We start from the raw sequence: 19,663 nt of genomic DNA on the forward strand, positions 1-19,663 counted from the left end.
AACCGATACCAACGTGATCATCGTTATTATTACGGCCTAGGAGCGAGGGAGACGGACAACGGAACGAAACAAGCGGGCGGGCGTCAGTGGCATCCAGATAGATGAATAGAATCCTAGATCTATCCACGTCGTTAATAAGATGAATAGAATAATCGATATGTCCGTATATACATAAGTGCCGTGGGGCGGGGCGGGGGGTAGAGCAGAGGGAGGAGGAGCGGAGGGAAAGGGGGGGGGGGGGCTCAGGCCGGGACCCTCGTTACGTGCTCCCCTCCCCGTCGCCCCGACTCCCTCCCTCCCGCTCTGCCCCGTGCCCCTCTCCCCCACGTCCCTTGGGTGTATGGGGACGTATTTATTATGCGCTTTATTTTATTAATAACCTGTCTATATCTTTAATTGCGTTTAGCCATGTGATAATGTCGGTATGTGTTAAGCGCTCACTACGCGCCGAGCACCGTTCCAAGCGCTGGGGGAGACTCGCGTGAGGCTCGCGGTCTTCGCCCCCGTTCTACAGATGAGGGAACCGAGGCCCAGAGAGGCGAAGCGACTCGCCCACGGTCACGCGGCCGCCGGGCGGCCGAGCCGGGATTCGAACCCCCGGCCTCTGACTCCCAGGCCCGGGCCCCCTCCACCGAGCCACGCGTTTCGACGCCGTCGATGCCCGTCCACTCGTCTTGCGGTCTGTCTCCCCCCCCCCCCCGCCCCCCCCGGACCGCGAGCCCGTTGCCGGGCTGGGACGGTCTCTCTCGGCTGCCGAATCGTCCCTTCCGGGCGCCCGGCCCGGTGCTCCGCACGCAGCGGGCGCTCAGTGGATACGGCCGAATGAACGAATGAACGGCATCAGGCTCGATTAGACCGGGAGCCCGGCGGCGGCGGGCGGGGACCGTCCCCCTCCGTTGCCGACGGGTACGTTCCAAGCGCTTAGTACGTAGTACTTAGCGCCTAGTAAGCGCTCAGCAAGTACCACTGAGCGAATGAATGAGACGGATGCATTTAATGAGCACGTACCGCGGGGGGGCGGGGGTCCGGGTTCCGGCAGCTGTCTTTCGGCCGTATTTACCGAGCGCTTACTGTGCGCGGAGCACCGCGCTAAACCCTTGGGAGAGCACAGTCCGGCACCGGCCACGTTTCCCGCCCGCAGCGAGAGCCGGGACGCCCTCCCCTTTCAGAGAGGCGGCGCCGCCGCCCCGTCCCCGGGGCCACCCGGGAGGCCGGAGTCATCCGATTCGGGAGCGGCGACCGAAAGCTTGGCAACGGCCGGGTCCCGGGTGCTTAGCGCGGCGTTGGGCGCGCGGCGCCTGCTCCGTAGATACGGTCGAGCGCGGGACCGGATGAAGAGCGCCCCAGTAATCAGACACGTCCCCTGCCCGCGGCCAGCGACCGACCAGGGGGACGATATTGATATCATTAATACGCTGGTGCTATTCGCTAGCATTTAATAGTAAATCGTTTCTAAGTTCATATTTTATCGATTAAATACGCCTATATCTGATAGGAATGATCACCGCGCTGTTTGTTAATCGCCTCCTGCGTGCCGGGCACCGTTTTGAGCGCTGGGGTGGATACAAGATCGTGGGGGTTGGACGCGGCCCCCGTCTCGCCGTCGGGTTCTCGGGCTTAGCCTCCATTTTACGGATGAGGGAACGGAGGCACAGAGAAGCGGAGTGACCGGCCCGAGGTCGCACGGCAGACGGGTGGGGGAGTTGGGATTGGAACCCAGGTCCTCCTGACTGCCGGGGCTTTACGCGCTAGCCCGCGCCGCCTCTCGCTAGCCCTGTTGGAAGCGCTGGGCTGGGTGCCAGTGACTCAGGGAAGCGGCGTGGCTCGGTGGAAAGAGCCCGGGCCTGGGAGGCAGAGGTCACGGGTTCGATTCCCGGCTCCGCCGCTTGCCGGCTGTGTGACTTTGGGCAAGTCGCTTCACTTCTCTGGGCCTCAGTGACCTCATCTGGAAAATGGGGATTAAAACCGTGAGCCCCACGTTGGGACAGCCTGATGACCTTGTATCCCCCCAGCGCCTGGAACGGTGCTTTGCACGTAGTGAGCGCTTAACAGATACCGCCATTAATTAATTCATTATTCAGAGAAGCAGCGTGGCTCGGTGGAAGGAGCCCGGGCTTGGGAGGCAGAGGTCACGGGTCCGAGTCCCGGCCCCGCCACTCGTCAGCTGGGTGACCGTGGGCCGGTCCCGTCACTTCTCTGGGCCTCGGTGACCGCGTCTGTAAAATGGGGATGAAGACCGGGAGCCTCACGTGGGACGACGGGACGATGACCCCGTATCTCCCCCCGGCGCTTAGGACGGCGCGTGACGGATGCCAACGTTATCATCGTTCAGGCTGGACGCGGGTTGGGATGGGAAATCTGCCCATTCCTCCCCCTCTCGTTAGTGGCCAAACGGGGCTCGTGATGGTTACGATATACGTGCCCAGCGCTGGGATGAGGGAACCGAGGCAAAGAGCGGCAAAGCGACCTGCCCCGGGCCGCGCCGCGGACGAGCGGCGGAGCCGGGGTTAGAACCCGGGTCCCTCTGACTCCCTCTAGGCGAAGTAAGCGCCGGGCGCCGATCGTCATCGGCGAAATGGTGTTTTATTGAGCGCCTACTGGGCGCAGGGCGCTCGAGAGAGGACGGGACGGCAGGGTTGGTGGATAGGTCCCCTGCCCTCAACGGGCTCGCGGCCGAGACGGGGGGGGGACCGACGTGAACGTAAAAAAATCGCCGATGACGTGCGGTTTATAGATACGTCCCCAAGGGCACCGCGTTCGGAATCCGGGGACCGAACCCGGACGTCGGAGAGGGTCGAGTCTCCGTTTTTATTTTGAAAAAACTCCACGATTCAGCCTTCTCCGACCGAGCCCTCCTTTCCCCTGCTTCTCTCCCATCCACGTCACCCGGGAAGTTGGAAATGCGTCCCTCAGGTCCGCATCTGTAATTTATTTTCACGCCCGTCTCCCGCTCTGGACTATAAGCCCCTTGTGGCAGGGACCGCGCGGCCCGACTCCGTGACACCGTACTCTCCCGCACCGTTAGTTGTGAGAAGCGGCGCGGCTCAGTGGGAAAGAGCCCGGGCTTTGGAGTCGGGGGTCGTGGGTCCGAATCCCGGCTCTGCCGCTTGTCAGCTGTGGGACCGTGGGCGAGCCGCTTCACTTCCCTGCGCCTCGGTTCCCTCATCTGGAAAATGGGGATGGAGGCCGGGAGCCCCACGGGGGACAACCTGGTTCCCCCGTGTCTCCCCCAGCGCTTAGAACGGTGCTCGGCACATAGCGGGCGCTTAACAAATACCGACGTTATTATTATTGTTATTAGGTCAGCGCTCTGCGCACGGTAAGCGCTCCGTGAGTTTGGTCAGTTTCGGCCAAAGGCGTCGTCAGCGCGGCCCTGCTCTCCCCTTCTGGATTCCCGAGAGGGGGGCCCTGGTTGCGTCCCTTGGAACTCGTGCACGCGGTGGGCCGTCGTGGAGTACGTCGGAGATTTTGCTTTATGCCGGGGCGCCCGCGTCGTCCGTGATAAGCCACCGTCGAGGCCCCGGAGTGCGGCGAGAATGCCGGGGGGGGGACACGGTGGCCTGGCGGAATGATCCCCCGGCTCCGCTGTGCGACCTTGGGCGAGTCATCTGACTGCGCCGTGCCTCGGTTACGTCATCCGTCAAATGGGGGATCCAGTCCCGCTCCTCCTCCCTGCGGGTTGCGAGCGGCGCGTGGGGCGCGGACTGTGTCCGACCTGGTGGTCTCGCTCACGCTGGACCCGAAGTACGTGCTTAACGGCATCACGGTGATTATCATCGTTAGCGACCGTCTCCTCTCTGTCGGGTCAGGTACGGAAAACTTTACCCGTAGACAAGCTGGAGCACTTGAGATCCCAACTGGACGCCTCCACCCAAGGCGATCTCGTCGCCCAACTGGACGAAACCATTTCCAAGCTGGAACCTCTAGGTTCTGCCTGCAGCAGCAGGAGGAGCTCCGTCTCGTCGCACGTAAGCGGATCCGCCCCCCGGGGTCCCTCTCACCCGCCTTCGGGGGCGGATTTTCCGGCCTCCCCCGATCGGCTCGGGTTCCCTCGTCCGCCCGGGAAGTTAGTGTCCCCGGGGGATGTGCCCGCGGTGGGAAACCGGTTCCCTCGCGGAGGTGCCCGTCGTCCCCGGGCAGCCGCGAGAGAGAGCGACGCCGAGGGTCGGCCGCCCCGCCGCGTCCTTTCGGGGATCCTCCGTCCTCGGACGCCCGGGGGTCCTCTTTCCAAACGGAGACCGTCCCCCGCGATCTCGAGACCAGGCCCCCGCGAGCGGCCCGCGGCGGGGTCCGGCCCTCAGAGCGGCGGGGCCGGGCGGTCCCCAGGGGGAAGTCGCTCCCGTCGTCGTGTTGGCCGCGGGCGAGCCGGCCTTTTTTTTTTTTTTTTTTTTGAAGGTACTTGTTAAGCACGGGCCTGGGATTCAGAGGACCTGGGTTCTAATCCCAGCTCCGTCTCCTGCCCCGCTGTGTCACCCTGGGCCACTGACTTCTTGGGCCTCGCTTTCCTCATCCGTCAAATGGGGATTCGATCCCCGTTCTCCCTCCTACTGAGCCCGGGCGCCCCACGCGGGACACGGACCGTGGCCGACCCGATCGTCTCGCACCCGCCCCGGTGCCTAGTACGGCGTTGGGCACAGAGGCACCGCTTACCAAATCCCGCCGTCGGAAGGGAAAGCTAATCCAAACCTTTGGGGAGGATGCCGGGGTGAGCCTGCCTCGCGCTCCTCGCAGAATCCGATCGGCCGAGGCGCACCGATACCCTTCCTCGCTATTTAGCCGGAGGAGCGAGGGGCCGTGAATTTAGCGAGGGTCCCGGTGACCCGGCCAGATGAGGAACGGAGTGGGGAATGAGCCATCCCGCCTTTGCAACCTGCTCCCCGGGGGGACTCGCTCGCCTCGTCGTCTTGGCCGCAGGGACGGGCCTTCGTCCCGTCCTTTCTGACGGTGTCCGTTAAGCGCTGGCCGGCCGCCGTTTTAAGCGTTGGGTTAGGCGGGTTGGACACGGTCCCTTTCCACGTGGGGCTCACGGTCTTAATCCCCGGTCTACAGACGAGGCGACCGGGTCCCGGAGAAGTGAAGTGACTCACTTGCCCCAGGCACCGCAGCAGTCAAGCGGCCGAGCCGGGATCAGAATCCGGGTCCTTTGGTCTCCCAGACCCGGGCTCTTTCCGCTAGGCCGCGCCGCGGCCTCGCCCTCGGTCCTTCCCCGTCCTGTGTCGTGTCCTGTCGGGCGGCCCGGAATTCCCTCGGACCCCGTGCGGATAAGGATCCGCCCGTCCCTGGTGTCGATCTGCTCGTCCCTGTTATTCCCAGGAAAGTTTCAGCGTCCTGGACTCTGGCATCTATCGGGTCATCAGTCGAAGAGGCAGCCAGTCCGACGACGACTCCTGCTCCCTACACAGCCAGACCCTCTCGGAAGACGAGCGACTCAAAGAGTTCACCTCCCACCAGGAGGAAGAGCAAGCCGACCGGGGTAACGGCCCGCCCGCGGAGACGCGGAGGGTCGTCCTTTTGGGCGGCGAGGCCACGGGTGGCCGCTGGCTTGGGCGAATCCCGTCTCTGTACGGCCTCTGACGGCTCGCGTTGGGGCCCCGGGGGGTTGGGGGGGGGGGGGGGGCGGTCGTCGGGAGTGGCAGGTTTTCCGTAATTCCTTCCTCCTCGTCTTCAGGACCGTTAGCTGTGACGTACCTTCCCAGCCGTCAGGTCCTGGGAAAGGCGATCGGTGGTCAGGCCAGAGCAGCCCGCAGAAGCCGGTTTTCTCTTCTCTTTGTGCCTATACCAAATTGTTCTCCATCCCGGAGGGGGGAAGGAACCACAGGAATCTTTCAGGATATTCCCGATACGGTTGGGAAGGAATCACGTGACCCAAAGCGTCCAGTCGGTTGCCCGGATGTCTCCTCGCGATAAAACTTGCGTTAAAATTCCCCTCTCACACATCCCGGCCAGGTGGGGTTTTGGACTTCACGCCCGCCGCCGCCAGTTACTCATTTCAGCTTTTTTTTTTTTTTTTCCCTCATTCGAGCCCGACACCCTGACGTGACGTGATTTTGTGTCTGTGTTTGTTCTCCCTCGATCCCATCCATTAGACCGTGTCTCTCACGCCTCAGCGCTGGCCGAGACCGATCGGAACGAAACTTTCCTCCCATTCAGTATTCCATTGTCATTTCGTTCTCCATCTCCTCTCGTCTCCCTCCAGGCCGTCAAGGAAAGGTAAACCGAAGCGGTCTCGTTCGCCGACGTTACTTTGCCGGGGGCCGAATCCGGTGGGATCTTTTTTCCCGCGGGAGGAGGAGGCTTTTATCTCCGAAGAGAAGGTAGCCAGATAGAGCGGACGAGGAGGAGGAGGAGGATGTTCCTGCAAAATCCGTTGCTGCCGGGCCAGGGGAAAAGGGACCGGGTCGCACGATGCGCTTGGCAAACGTAACGTCCGCGGCCCGTGTAGGCGCGCCGTATCCGGAAGCCTCTCCTCCGGGAGTCTCTTCTTAAGAATCACGTGGCGGCCCGTGGTCGAGGCTTCCCGAAATGTCCTCGTTGTAATTTTTGATCCGGTCTCCCGGGAGGCTTCGGGGAACGTTTAACCCGCCGCCGGAGCCCTCACGGTGACGGGGGCGGTAAATAGGCGATGGATGCAGTCGGGCCATCCGAAGGGCGGACTTGATCTCTTTTAATGGTTCGTTTGGCGGGGAGCGACCTCGGCTTTTGTCCTGTGAATATGAGGGGAGATTTATCCTCCCTTCTCTTAGGCGGGGGAGCTTTATGTCGGCCTGCTTCGTTCAGGCCGAGGAGCCTCTCTAATCGGGGCTTTTCCTCGCTGAAGCGGCGTGGCCTAGTGGATGGGGTCCGGGCCCGGGAGTCACCAGGGCCTTGGTTCGAATCCCGGCTCCGCCACTCGCCTGCCCCGTGTCCCCAAGGCGAGTCACGTCACTTCTCCGGGCCTCGCTTACCTCGTCGGCGCAGTGGCGATCAGGACGGTGAGCCCCTTACGGGACAGGGACCGTGTCCGACCTGATTCGACACGGGAGTGAATGAATCTGCTTGAGTGATGATGACGACAGCATCTGTTAAGCGCTTACTCTGCGCCAGGCGTGCGTTGGTTCGTTCGATCGTATTGAGCGCTTACTGTGTGCGGAGCACTGTACCAAGCACTTGGAAAATGCAATTCGGGAACAAATCCAGGCCCTGTACTGAGCGCCGGGGTGGATACGGGCAAGTAATAATAATAGTAACGTTGGCATTTGTTAAGCGCTTACTACGTGCAGAGCACCGTTCCAAGCGCCGGGGTAGATGCAGGGTCATCGGGTGGTCCCACGTGAGGCTCACGGTCTTAAGGCCCATTTTCCAGATGAGGTCACCGAGGCCCAGAGAAGTTAGGTGACTCGCCCACAGTCACGCAGCTGACAAGTGGCGGAGCCGGTTGGACGCGGTCCCTGTCCCACGTGGGGCTCACGGTCCCCATCCCCGTTTTACAGAGGAGGTCACTGAGGCACAGAGCAGTGAGTTGCCCAAAGTCACACGGCAGACGAGGGGTGGAGCCGGGATTCGAACCCGTCACCTTCTGACTCCCGGGCCCGTGTTCTGTCCGCTGCGCCATGCTGCTTGTATCTACCCCAGCGCTCAGTACAGTGCCTGGCACCTAGTAAGCGCTTAATGAAATACCGCAATTAAGTAATTCATTAATTTCCTCACTGCCCTTAGGAAGGACTAGTTTCCACGCCCCTCTAGCCGTCTTTTGATCCCTCTGCAGCCCGGGGCATAGGATCTCGAACCTGCTCAAGTCGGTCGGTCAATCAGTCGGTCGTGTTTATTGAGCACTTAGCACGTGCAGAGCGCCGTAATAGTACGACTGGTATCTGTTTAAGCGCTTACTATGTGCAGAACACCGTTCTGAGCGCCGGGGGAGATCCAGGGTAATCGGGCCGTCCCACGTGAGGCTCACGGTCCTCATCCCCACTTTACAGATGAGGGAACCGAGGCCCAGAGGAGTGAAGCGACCCGCCCGCGGTCACCCAGCCGCCGGGCGGCGGAGCCGGGGTCCGAACCGGGGACCGCGGCCTCCCGAGCCCGGGCTCTTCCCACTGAGCCAACGCTGCTTCTCTGAGCGCTAAGAGAAAAAGGAGCTCACCCTCGCTGAGCTGTACTGAGCGCTCAGGAGAGTACAACAGAACAGGGTGGGCAGGCACGTCCCCTCGCCCGCGACGAGCTTCACGGTCAAGAGGGCGAGACGGAGGGTAATACGAGATCAGGGACGACGGTAGAGGAAATGAGGGATTCGTCGGGAGAGGCCTCCCGGAGGCCGCCTGTCGGCCGGGTGACCGTGGGCGAGTCGCTTCACTTCTCTGGGCCTCAGTTCCCTCCCTCATCTGGAAAACGGGGGTGAAGACCGTGAGCCTCCCGTGGGCCGACCCGCTGACCCCCGTCTCTCCCCCGGCGCTTAGAACGGTGCTCTGCCCGTAGTAAGCGCTTAACAGATACCAACGTTATCGTCGCCATCAACGCCCCGCGCTCTCCCACGGGAGCCGGTGTCGGTGTTTACGCTGGGTCCTTCGCGTTTCTTTGACTCCGGGGAATCCGAAAGGGAGGCCGGACGTCCCATCTCCGACTGACCCGACGCGGTCACCGGTTCCCCGGGGTGGCATCTCGGTGGCGGAGCGAACCACCGCCAGCCCCGTTATTAAGGACGAGATTCCAGGTCCGGGATCGGGCCGGGCCGCTCCGTCGCCTTGATTTGAAGCGGGGCGTAAAGTTCAGGACGTCTCCTCTGATAGGAAGGCCGGTATCTGGCAGAGGCGGGTGAATGAGAGAAGAATTAGAGAAGCGGCGCGGCTCAGTGGAAGGAGCCCGAGGTCAGGGGTTCGAATCCCGGCTCGGCCGCCCGTCAGCTGGGTGACCGCGGGCGAGTCGCTTCGCTTCCCTGGGCCTCGGTCACCTCATCTGTGAAATGGGGATTGACCGTGAGCCTCACGTGGGACGACCCGATGACCCCGGATCTACCCCGGCGCTTTAGAACGGCGCTCGGCACATGGGAAGCGCTTAACAAATGCCGACGTTATCATTAGTGAGCCCGAACTCTGCCTCAACGCGAGGGCCAGGCGAGGGGGGCCTCGGTTAGATCCGGAGAGGCGGCGTCGGGGGGGGGGGGGGCGGGGGCGGAGGCGGCATCGGACCGACCCTCGCCGTTCCCCCGGCCGAAACCGCGGTGCGGGAGTCGCCGGGCTTCGAAGGAATCCAGAATCCCCTGGGTTTTTCCGGTTCTGAGCGCCGAGGCTTCCCGAGACAACCGCGCGTGACATTTGGCTTCCAGCGTCTCCAGCTTCGTGCGGAAGACGACCGAGAAGATCGGCACCCTCCACGCGAGCCCCGACCCGGGAGGGAGAGCGGAGCCCAGAGACGAGGAGGCGACCCGCGAGGGGGCGGACGGCGCGGTCCCCGCCCCCCGCCCGCGGGGCGAAGAGAACGAGTAAGGGCCGGTCGGTGGGGCGTATCTGTCGAGCGCTTACCGTGTGCGGGGCACTGTACCGAGCGGTTGGGAGAGGACGGAGGAACAAATATGACGACCTTTTTCCCTCCCAGAGCGAGATGAGCGCCGTGGGGGGCCGGGAGGCGACGTTGAATGAAAGGAGCAAGTCAGGGGGAGGCGGAAGGGAGCGGGAGAAGAGGAAAGGGGGACTTAGGGAAGGCCTCTCGGAGGAGACGGGCCCGCAGTGAGGCTGAGAAGAGGGGACGAGGAATCGCCTGGCGGTTAATCGACCCGGCGCCTCCCGGGCCTCCGGGGCTAAATGCCGAGGAAACGCGTGGCTGCGGGCGAGTCGTTGCGTTTCTCTCCGACTCGGTCGTCTCACTTTTAAAGCGGGATTCAGTCCTCCTCCTCCTCCTCCTCCTCCTCCCGATTTAGACCGTGAGCCCCCCCCCGTCCCCGTCCCCGTCCCCCCGTCCCCCGTCCCCCGTCCAACTGGATAAAACTGTAGCTGCCCCGGCACTTAGAACGGCGCTCGACGCAGAGTAAGCCCTCGCGAGATACCGTCGAAGAGACCGGAATGGCGTTTCTCATTCAAGAATGACGTGGACAGGGAATACGCCGTAGTTGGCCAGCTGGCTCGCTGGGGCATATCTGGGTTTGGGGCGGGCGGGCCGGCGGGAACGTCGTAGGTAGAAGTCAGCGGGTGAATGGGCACTTGGATCCCAGCCGGGAGTTAGATTTCACTAGATAAAAACCAACCCCGGGTCGTTCTTAGAGGGGGATGGCCGATAGGTCGGAGGAAAGTTGCTTTCCGACCCTTGTCGGCATTTCGAAACTGGTCAGATGAAGATAATGGTAATGACTGTGGTATCCGTCAAGCGCTTACCCTGTGCCGGGCACCGCGCTAGGCGCTGGGGCGGTCACAGCCGAATCGGGTCGCACGCGGGGCGCGCGGTCTACAGGTGAGGCAGCCGAGACACGCGACGGTAGGGTGACCTGCCCCGGGTCACCCAGCGGACAGGCGGCGGAGCCGGGATTAGAACCCGCCACCGTCTCGCACCCGGGCCCGCGTTCTCTCCGCCGCGCCGTCGGCAGCGCGGCCCAGAGGGAGTCGGGAGGACCTGGGTTCTAATCCCGGCTCCGCCGCTCGTCGGCAGCGTGGCCTGGGGCAGGTCACTCGGCTGCTCTTCGCCTCGGTTCCCTCGTCTGTGAGAGGGGGATGAAGACCGGGAGGCTCGTGTGGGGCGTGGACTGTGTTCGGTTCAACCCGATGAGCTCGCATCTACCCCGGCGTCTGGTACGGCGTCGGGGACGCGGTAAGCGCTTAACGAATACCGTTAAAAATAGAGCCGGCCTCCGGCTGTCTCTCTCCTCTTGAAGTCGACAGTGCCCTCCCCCAAAACCCAAACCAGAGACGCCCCCTCTTCCGATGTCGTGTCTCCCGTCCCTCTTTTCCATATCTCTCCCTAGGGTAGAAGTAAATCCCGAACCCCCAGAAGAGGACCGGCTTCGAGAGCTCAAGGTGGCGACGGCGGAAACGAGGTAAAGGAGGATTTGGATTAAAAGCAGGGGTTTCAGCTGGGCTCGGGGATGGGAGAGCCAGCGGGGCGAGGCTCCTGCAGCGAGTAGCACCTCGGCGGTTTCCCCCGCAGAACGGACCTCGCCGGAGAGCGGGGGATGCGGCTCGTTTTCCCCAGGGTGCCGGGGCCGGGGGAGGATCCGTGCGGCCCTAGACTTTACGGCGGTCGGTCGTCTCCCCCCGCTTACCTCACCTCGCTACTCTCCTAGTCCAACCCTGCCCGCACGCTTGGCTCCTCTTACGCCGACCTTCTCGCCGTCCCTCCGTCTCGTCCACCTTGCCGCCGACCTCTCGCCCGTGTCCTGCCCCGGCCTGGAGCGCCCTCCCTCCTCACGTCCGACAGCGGGGAGGCCCATCTCCTTCGGGAAGCCTTCCCTGACTCGGCCCTCCTTCCCTCTTCTCCCACTCCCTTCTGCGTCGCCCTGCCTCGCTCTCTCTATTCATCGCCCCCGGCCCGGCCCCGCGGCGCTTTTCTGCGTATCCGTAATTGATTTAAAATATTCATTCCTGTCTCCCCCTCTAGACTGTAAGCTCACCGTGGGTAGAAAATGTGTCTGTTTATCGTTATCGCAGTTTTTCCCTAATGCTTAGTACGGTGCCCCGCACAAGGTAAGCGCCCAATAAATACGATTGACCATCCGACGTACTAGACTCCAAGCTCGGTAGGGTCAGGGAACGCGTCCGCTAGTTCTCTTGCATTACACTCTTCCGGACGCTCAGTGCAGTGCTCTGCACACGGTCAGCAGCGTGGCTCAGTGGGAAGAGCACGGGCTGGGGAGTCAGGAGTCAGGGGTTCAAATCCCGGCTCAGCCGCTTGTCCGCCGGGTGACTTTGGGCGAGCCGCTTTACTTCTCTGGGCCTCAGTGACCTCATCTGTCAAATGGGGATGAAGAGCGCCAGCCCCACGTGGGCCAACCTCCCCAGCACTCAGAACAGTGCTCTGCACACAGTAAGCGCTTAACAAATGCCATTATTCTTACTGAGCGCTCAGCGGATACCACCGGCGATGATAGTTTTCTTATCCAGAATGGCTGTTGGAGAATCGAGACGTCATTCATTCCGATTTCTGGCTAGCCAGGTCTCTGAAAAAAAAATTCAGGTTTTTTTTGAGGCGTCCTTGGGTCGTTGGGTGTTTTTCTCCTCAGTCGAAGACGTATCACAGAAATCTAGCCGAAGATGATAAACGGCTGCGTGTCTTTGTGTAGAACCAAGCTCCGAGATCCCCTGGTTTTGTTTGAGCCGGCGTCCCTGCGAGAGGCTTTGCGGGAATGGCTCGTCTGCCTAGAGGAAACATTTGACCCCAAGGAAATCTCCCACCTGGCAGAGGAGGAGCGGGAGGAGGAGGAGGAGGAGGAGGGAGAGGAGGAGGAGGAGGGCGACCCTTCGGGGAAGACAGGCCAGGAAGAATCTCCTCCCCACGAATCCCGAAACACGATTTTGGCATCGGGCCTCGGGGAGAGCGCGAGGGCCGGCGAAGATCACGGAGGCAGCGGAGCCGGGGAAACGGCCGGGGATTTGAAGGAAGCCTCGGGAAGCCATCGGTTCCGAGTCTCTCCTCCCTGCTTCGTAGCCGAGGACCTCCGGAGGGACCTGGGACAGCTGGCCAGTCTGTGTCTGGAGTTAAACGTGTTGACGTCTGAGAGCGGACGGACGGGAGGACCCAGTGACCAGGCCGGCCGGTCGCCCGCTCTCTGGTCCCAAGCCCGCCGATTCATCCGGAATTTCTTTTTCCTCCTGGATCTGAAGAGAGTAAAGCAGTGCATCCGAATCAGTTACGCCGACAGTCCCGGGGTCTGGGAGACGTATATCGACGGGTTGAAAGGTAGGAATTGCGTGGCCTTTGGGTCTGGGGACGGGGGAGCTTCCGGGAGTTGGCTTTGGCTCGGTTCAGACTTGAGGCCCGGCGGGAAGAGCTCGGGCCCGGGAGTCGGAAGACCCGGGTTCTAATTCCGGCCGGGTTCCCGTCGCCTGCCGTGTGACCTCGGGCGGGTCACTGCACTTTTCTGGGCCTAGGAGTCCTTATCTGCGGACCGGGGGTGAAGTATCTCCACTCCCTCACGCGTAGACCGCGAGCCGCGTGCGGGACGGGAATCATCGCCTTGTATCCGCTTCGGCCGCAAGTGCGGTGTTTTGGCGCGTGGTACGCGCTTAATAGATGCCACGGTCATTCGTTTTATAATAGACGATAGCTTGGGTCTCCTAGGAGACTGGCTTTATCCTCCGTCTCCCGCTCCGCCTGATTGGTTAACTGGGAAGCAGGAATTCTCCTCCCCCCAACCACAGCACATCTAGTTGAGAAGCGGCGTGGCTCAGCGGAAGGAGCCCGGGCTCGGGAGTCAGAGGTACCGGGTTCTAGTCCCGGCTCCGCCGCTTGTCAGCTGTGTGACTTTGGGCAGGTCGCTTCACTTCTCTGGGCCTCAGTGACCTCTCTGTCTGTCAAATGGGGATGAAGACGGTGAGCCCCACGGGGGGACGGCCTGATCACCTTGTATCCCTGCCAGTGCTCGGACCGGTGCTTTGCACATAGTAAGGGCTTAACAGATGCCATCATTATTATTATCCAGTCGGTGGGGGGGGGGGGGTGGTGTCTGTGAGTTACGCGGTGGACGAGAGGACATTTAACGCGCCGGGTGTCAACTCACCGACCGGGTCTTCGCCTCCGGAAGCGCCGCGAGGGGCGTGATCGAGGCCTCGATGCCTTTCGGAATACGGGGGAGATCTACCTAGCTGGAAAAAAGCCCGCCCCATCCAAATCGCCTGACGTCGATTATTACAGAATTGACAGATTCTGAAGATCTGGTTCGGCGACTTTACCGATCCAGTGGCGTTCTCATCGAGGGCAGTTTAGAGCTTAGAAAGCCGCGTGTTTTTTGCCCTCCCGAACCGAGGGGCTTGGGGGGGGGGGGGGGGGGCTCCCGTCTCCTTGAAATTGATTTTAATAACAGTGAAACTTTCTAGCAACGGGAGATCAATCCGGCCGTCTGAGGGCTCCTGGGTAAACGACACCCAAGAATCCTCTGAACTTGGGCTGTTCATCTGTTACTTAGCAGTGCTGGCTAGAAAGGATGTGGAGGAGGGAGGAACGGAGGGAAGAAGAGGGAGAGAGGAGAGGAAGAGAGAGAGATGGAGGGAGGGAGAGCGAGAGGGGGGAGAGAAAGAGAAAGCGTCCCACTGAATTCAGAGACGCCGAAAGCCACCGGCCCTCTCGTGTGTACGTGTGACATTTCACGCAGAGAAGCTGGAAACAACTGGTCCGTCGCTCGGTCCGGTGCTCCGCGCACAGTGAGCGCTCGATAAATACGACTGAAGGAACGCGCCTTTTACATTTCGTTCCAAGAAGCTGGACGTGACCTGCGTGTACGTGTTAGGTTTCCATTAACTGGCCTTTGTCTTTCAGAGCTGACCGAGTCTAGTCCTGTGTCTCAGGCAGTAGAAGCTGGCGATCTCCCGGCCGTACTGAGCATGTTAGATGACCTGTCCCCCTGGGATAGCCCTCTGCTTGTGGTTCACGCTACAAGGTAGGCCGTCCGCCGTCCGCCGTCCTCGCGGTACGGCCAGAGGGAGGGGGTTCGAGAGGACCCTTCCCACGGGGAGAAGCAGTGTGGGCCAGTGGGTGGAACCCGGGCCTGGGCGGGGGGGGGGGGGGGGGGTCAGAAGGACCTGGGTTCTAATCCTGGCTCCGCCGCTCGTCTGCTGCCGTGTGACCTCGGGCGACCCGCCTTGCCTCTCCGGGCCTCGGTTACTTCATCTGGAAAACAGGGATCGAGACCGCGAGCCCCATGTGGGACATCGTAATAATGTGGGCATTCGTTAAGCGCTTACGACGGGCAGAGCACCGTTCTGAGCGCTGGGGTAGATAGAGGGTCATCAGCTTGTCCCCCGGGAGGCTCGCAGTTAATCCCCATTTTCCAGACGAGGTAACTGAGGCCCAGAGAAGCGAAGTGACTCGCCCACGGTCCCACAGCCGACGAGCGGCGGAGCCGGGAGCCGAACCCATGACCTCGGACTCCGAAGCCCGGGCTCTTTCCACTGAGCCGATTGGGTCTAACTTGATAAGATTGGATCTGTTCCGGCGCGCAGTATAGTGCCTAGCGCGTAGTGAGCGCTTATCAGACGCCATAAAAAAATACACTTCGCCCGACTATTATAGACTCTAAGCCCCTCATGACGGAGATTTCATCGTGCTTTCCCGAGCACGTCGTGCCGCACGGCCTCTGCACGCAGTAAGCGCTCAGCGATTACCGCTGATCGGTTGCTAGAGAAGCAGGGTCTTGTGGAAAGAGCCTGGGCCTGAGGACCCTCAGTACAGCGCTTCGCGCACGGTGAGCGCTCAATAAATCCGATGGACCGAGTGAACCAGAGGACCGCCTGCTCTGTGACCTGGGGCAAGTCGTTCGACTCCTCTGTGGCTCAGTTACGCCTCAGCTGTAGAAGGAGGCTTATCGACGGGAGCCTCAACTGGGAGAGGGACTGTGTCCAACCTGGCTATCGTATATAATAGTGTTGGTGCTTGTTAAGCGCCTACTATGTGCCGAGCACTGTTCGAAGCGCTGGGGTACGCGCGGAGTAATCAGGTTGTCCCACGTGAGGCTCCCAGTCTTCATCCCCATTTGACGGGTGAGGTCACCTAGAAGTGAAGTGACTTGCCCAGGGTCACCCACCTGACAGGCGGCGGAGCCGGGATTAGAACCCACGACCTCTGACTCCTAAGCCCTCTTTCCACGGAGCCCCGCGGCTTCTCTCGATCCACCCCACGCTCGGTACGGCCCCTGTACGCACGGTAAGGGCTTAACGAGCGCTCAGTACAGTGCTCTGCACGTAGCAAGCGCTCCATGAATACGGCTGAATGAATGAACGGATACCGTTCAAAAAATACGTTAAAAATCGGAGCGGTCCCACTTTCGGGCTAAGCACCTCCTCCGTGATGGGCTCCTGAAACGACTTCGTCTTTCCAAGCCGTCCGGTTCGGTCAGGGCCTGCGGCGGGTACTCTGCTAGGTTTGAGGGCCAATGCCTGTTGATAATGTTGCTATCTGTTAAGCGCTCGCTTATGTGCAGAGCACTGTTCCAAGCGCCGGGGGAGACACGGGGGAATCGGGTCGTCCCGCGTGGGGCTCACGGTCTCCATCCCCATTTTCCAGATGAGGTCACGGCTGACAAGTGGCAGAGCTGGGATTCGAACTCATGACCTCTGACTCCAAAGCCCGTGCTCTTTCCACTGAGCCCCGCTGCTTCTCTGTTAATTTGTTTTGAGGCGTATATATCTATATTCCTCCATTAGAGAAGCAGCGGGGCTCAGTGGAAAGAGCCCGGGCTGGGGAGGCAGAAGTCGCCGGTTCAGATCCCCCTTTCCGCCTTTTATTAAGCGCGTGACCCCGAACGAGTCACCTCACTTACCTGGGCCTTTGCGGTCTTTTAATAGCTAACTAATGATAATCACCGTGAATAATTATGGTATCTGGTAAGCGCTTACCACGTGCCGTGGCTTCTCTGTTTCTCCACCAAGCCCGCCTCTGCCCCTCGTCAGCTGCGTGACTCTGGGCGAGTCGCTTCGCTTCTCTGGGCCTCAGTCCCCTCATCTGGAAAACGGGGATGGAGACGGTGAGGCCCCCCGTGGGGCGACCCGATCACCTTGTATCTACTCCAGTGCTGAGAACGGGGCTCGGCACCTAGTAAGCGCTTAACAGATACCAACGTTGTCATTGTTATTTCTTCTCCGGGCTTCGGTGCCCTCGTCTGTAAAATGGGGATCATTCATTCATTCATTCATTCATTCGAGAAGGAGCGGGGCTCGGTGGAAAGAGCCCGGGCTGGGGAGGCAGAAGTCGCCGGTTCAGATCCCCCTTTCCGCCTTTTATTAAGCGCGTGACCCTGGTCGAGTCACTTCTCTGGGCCTCAGCTCCCTCCTCCGCAACGTGGGGTTCATCCATCCATCCATCCATCCATCCATCCATCGAGAAGCCGCGGGGCTCAGTGGCAAGGGCCCGAGCTGGGGAGGCAGAAGTCGTCGGTTCAGACCCCGCCTCCGCCGCTCATCGGGAGTGCGCGTGAGACTCCGGGCCTCACTGACCTCATCTGGAAAATGAGGATGGAGACCGTGAGCCCCACGTGGGACAAACCCGGTCACCCTGTATCTCCTCCAGCGCTTAGAACGGTGCTCGGCACATAGTAAGCGCTTAACAGATACCAATATTATGATTATATTTCTATTTCTATTGATGCTCTCGATGCCTGTTTACCTGTTTTGATGCGAATATGTCTATACTTCTATTTATTCATATTGATGCTCCCGATGCCTGTTTACTTGTTATGATGCGTATATATCTATACTTCTGTTTATACCGGTGCCCTTGAGGCCCGTTTACTCGTTTCGATGTCCGTCCGTCCGTCCCCCCCCCCCCCCGCTTCTAGCCTCTGAGCCCGTGGTGGGCGGGGATCGTCTCTCTCCGTTGCCCAGTCGTCCTCTGCACGCAGTAAGCGCTCAATAAATACGGTCGGACGAACCGGGGAACCCCGTCCCCCGCCCTTAACGGACGTCGCGTCTATTAGAGGAGACGGGCAGATGAACGCGTAAAGCAACGTGACACGCGCGGGAGGTTATCTCTTGCTACCGGCGGGGGATTTGCCGGACGATAAATCCGTCGGCGGTATTTATGGAGCGCTTACCGTGTGCGGAGCGGTGTGCTAAGCGAGCGGGGGAGGACGGCGCAGCGGAAGCAGCGGCCACGGTCCCCGCCCAGTCGCCGCGAATACCAGCGTAACGCCGCGTAGGCGGGGAGCTTCGAGTTCACCGGGAATATTCGTTCTCCACGCAGGCTGTACGAGAAGTTTGGGGAGAAAGCTCTGCGGTCCTTCATCCGCTTCTACCCCTCCGTTCTGCCGGCGGACATCATGTGGCTGTGTCGCCGCGATCCCGCTCACTTTTTGGCCTACCTGGATCACCTCGTCGGATCGAGGCCGGAAGACCAAAGGTGAGGCGGAGGCTGGAGACTTCCCGCTTCTCCTCTCCCCCGGGGGAGAGGTGGAGATGCGGAGCTGCTTATTTACCGTGAGCGGGATTTCCCTGGAATTGTATTTCCCGGCTAAGAGGGAAACGGCCCGTCAGAAGAAGAGAGGTCCCGAGGCCGCTCGATTGGAGACCGGTGCACGATAGTCCTGCGAGGCCTGACCTTTGCGGTCTTTTAATAGCTGACTGATGATAATAACGAGGAATAATTATGGTATCTGTTCAGCGCCCACCACGTGCCGTGGCTTCTCTGTTTCTCCACCAAGCCCGCCTCTGCCCCTCGTCAGCTGCGTGACTGCGGGCGAGTCGCTTCGCTTCTCTGGGCCTCAGTTCCCTCATCTGGAAACCGGGGGGGGGGAAGACCGTGAGCCTCACGTGGGACGACCTCATTCCCCTGGATCTCCCCCAGCGCTTAGAACCGTGCTCTGCGCGGAGTAAGCGCTTGACAGATACCAACATCATCATTATTATCAGTTGGACTGTGAGCCCGTTGTCGGGCAGGGATTGCCTCTGTCTGTTGCCCAATTGTACTTTCCCAGCGCTTAGTGCGGTGGCTCTGCGCACAGTAAGTGCTCAAGAAACACGACTGAATTTGGACGAAGGCAGTCGTAGGGACTGGGAATGATCTCTCGCCCTCTTTCCATCGATTAGCTGTGTTTCTTGAGCGCTTACTGCGGGCAGAGCGCTGTATTAGATGCCGGAAGAGCAATCCAACAAGAGGTGGTAGACACGCTCCCTGGTAATCATAATCGCGATGTAAGAGAATACCAACGTTGGTATTTGTTAAGCGCTTAGTGGGTGCAGAGCACTGTTCTGAGCGCTGGGCGAGAGGCAGGGTGATCAGCTTGTCCCGCGTGAGGCTCACGGTTAATCCCCATTTGACAGATGAGGGAACTGAGGCACCGAGAAGTGAAGCGACTCGCCCACGGTCACCCGGCTGACGAGTGGCAGAGCCGGGAGTCGAACCCGTGACCTCTGACTCCGAAGCCCGGGCTCTTTCCACTGAGCCCCGCTGCTGCCCTAGATAGAGCCCGGGCCTGGGAGTCATAAGGATCTGGGTTCTGATCTCTGCTCCGCCACCGGTCTGTGGTGTGACCTGGGGCAAGTCGCTTCGCTGTGCCTCGGTTCCCTCATCTGTCAAATGGGAATTAAGAGTGTGAGCCCCAGGTGGGACAGGGCCTGAGTCCAACCCGGTGAACCTATGTCTGTCGTCCCCCCCCCCCCCCCCCCCGCCCCGCATCTGGTTGGACTAGGCTAGGCCCACCCTCTTTCCACTCCTTAACAGGGGAAGAATGGTAGCGATGGTAGTGATGATGTTGGTATTTGTTAAGCGCTTACTATGTGCCGAGCGCTGTCCTAAGCGCCGGCGGAGATACAGGGTAATCAGGTCGTCCCGCGTGAGGCTCACGGTTGATCCCCATTTTCCAGATGAGGTCACTGAGGCACAGAGAAGTGAAGTGACTCGCCCACAGTCCCCCAGCTGACGAGTGGCGGAGCCGGGATTCGAACCCATGAGCTCTGACTCCCGAGCCCGGGCTCTTGCCACCGAGTCCCGCTGCTTCTCTGCTGGTATTTCTTGGTGTGTGGTTTGTACTCAGAACCTGTGGTTATGTGGTGAATTT

General features: G+C 60.8%; 1 protein-coding gene across 7 annotated transcripts in view; it reads left to right on the forward strand.

Moving 5' to 3' along the window:
• Positions 1 to 19,663, forward strand: part of HPS5 (HPS5 biogenesis of lysosomal organelles complex 2 subunit 2) — a 59,622-nt gene that overhangs the window by 25,735 nt on the left and 14,224 nt on the right. For all 7 annotated transcript variants that reach the window (XM_029059562.1, XM_029059563.1, XM_029059565.1 and 4 more), the window contains 8 exons: positions 3,810 to 3,968; positions 5,314 to 5,473; positions 6,087 to 6,210; positions 9,302 to 9,457; positions 10,928 to 10,999; positions 12,242 to 12,858; positions 14,434 to 14,554; positions 17,851 to 18,006. In XM_029059562.1, coding sequence (XP_028915395.1) covers positions 3,810 to 3,968; positions 5,314 to 5,473; positions 6,087 to 6,210; positions 9,302 to 9,457; positions 10,928 to 10,999; positions 12,242 to 12,858; positions 14,434 to 14,554; positions 17,851 to 18,006 — 1,565 coding nt within the window. The remainder of the gene's footprint in view (positions 1 to 3,809; positions 3,969 to 5,313; positions 5,474 to 6,086; positions 6,211 to 9,301; positions 9,458 to 10,927; positions 11,000 to 12,241; positions 12,859 to 14,433; positions 14,555 to 17,850; positions 18,007 to 19,663) is intronic.

The sequence above is a fragment of the Ornithorhynchus anatinus genome, chromosome 3 (genome assembly GCF_004115215.2).
Source record: "Ornithorhynchus anatinus isolate Pmale09 chromosome 3, mOrnAna1.pri.v4, whole genome shotgun sequence".
NCBI lineage: Eukaryota > Metazoa > Chordata > Mammalia > Monotremata > Ornithorhynchidae > Ornithorhynchus > Ornithorhynchus anatinus.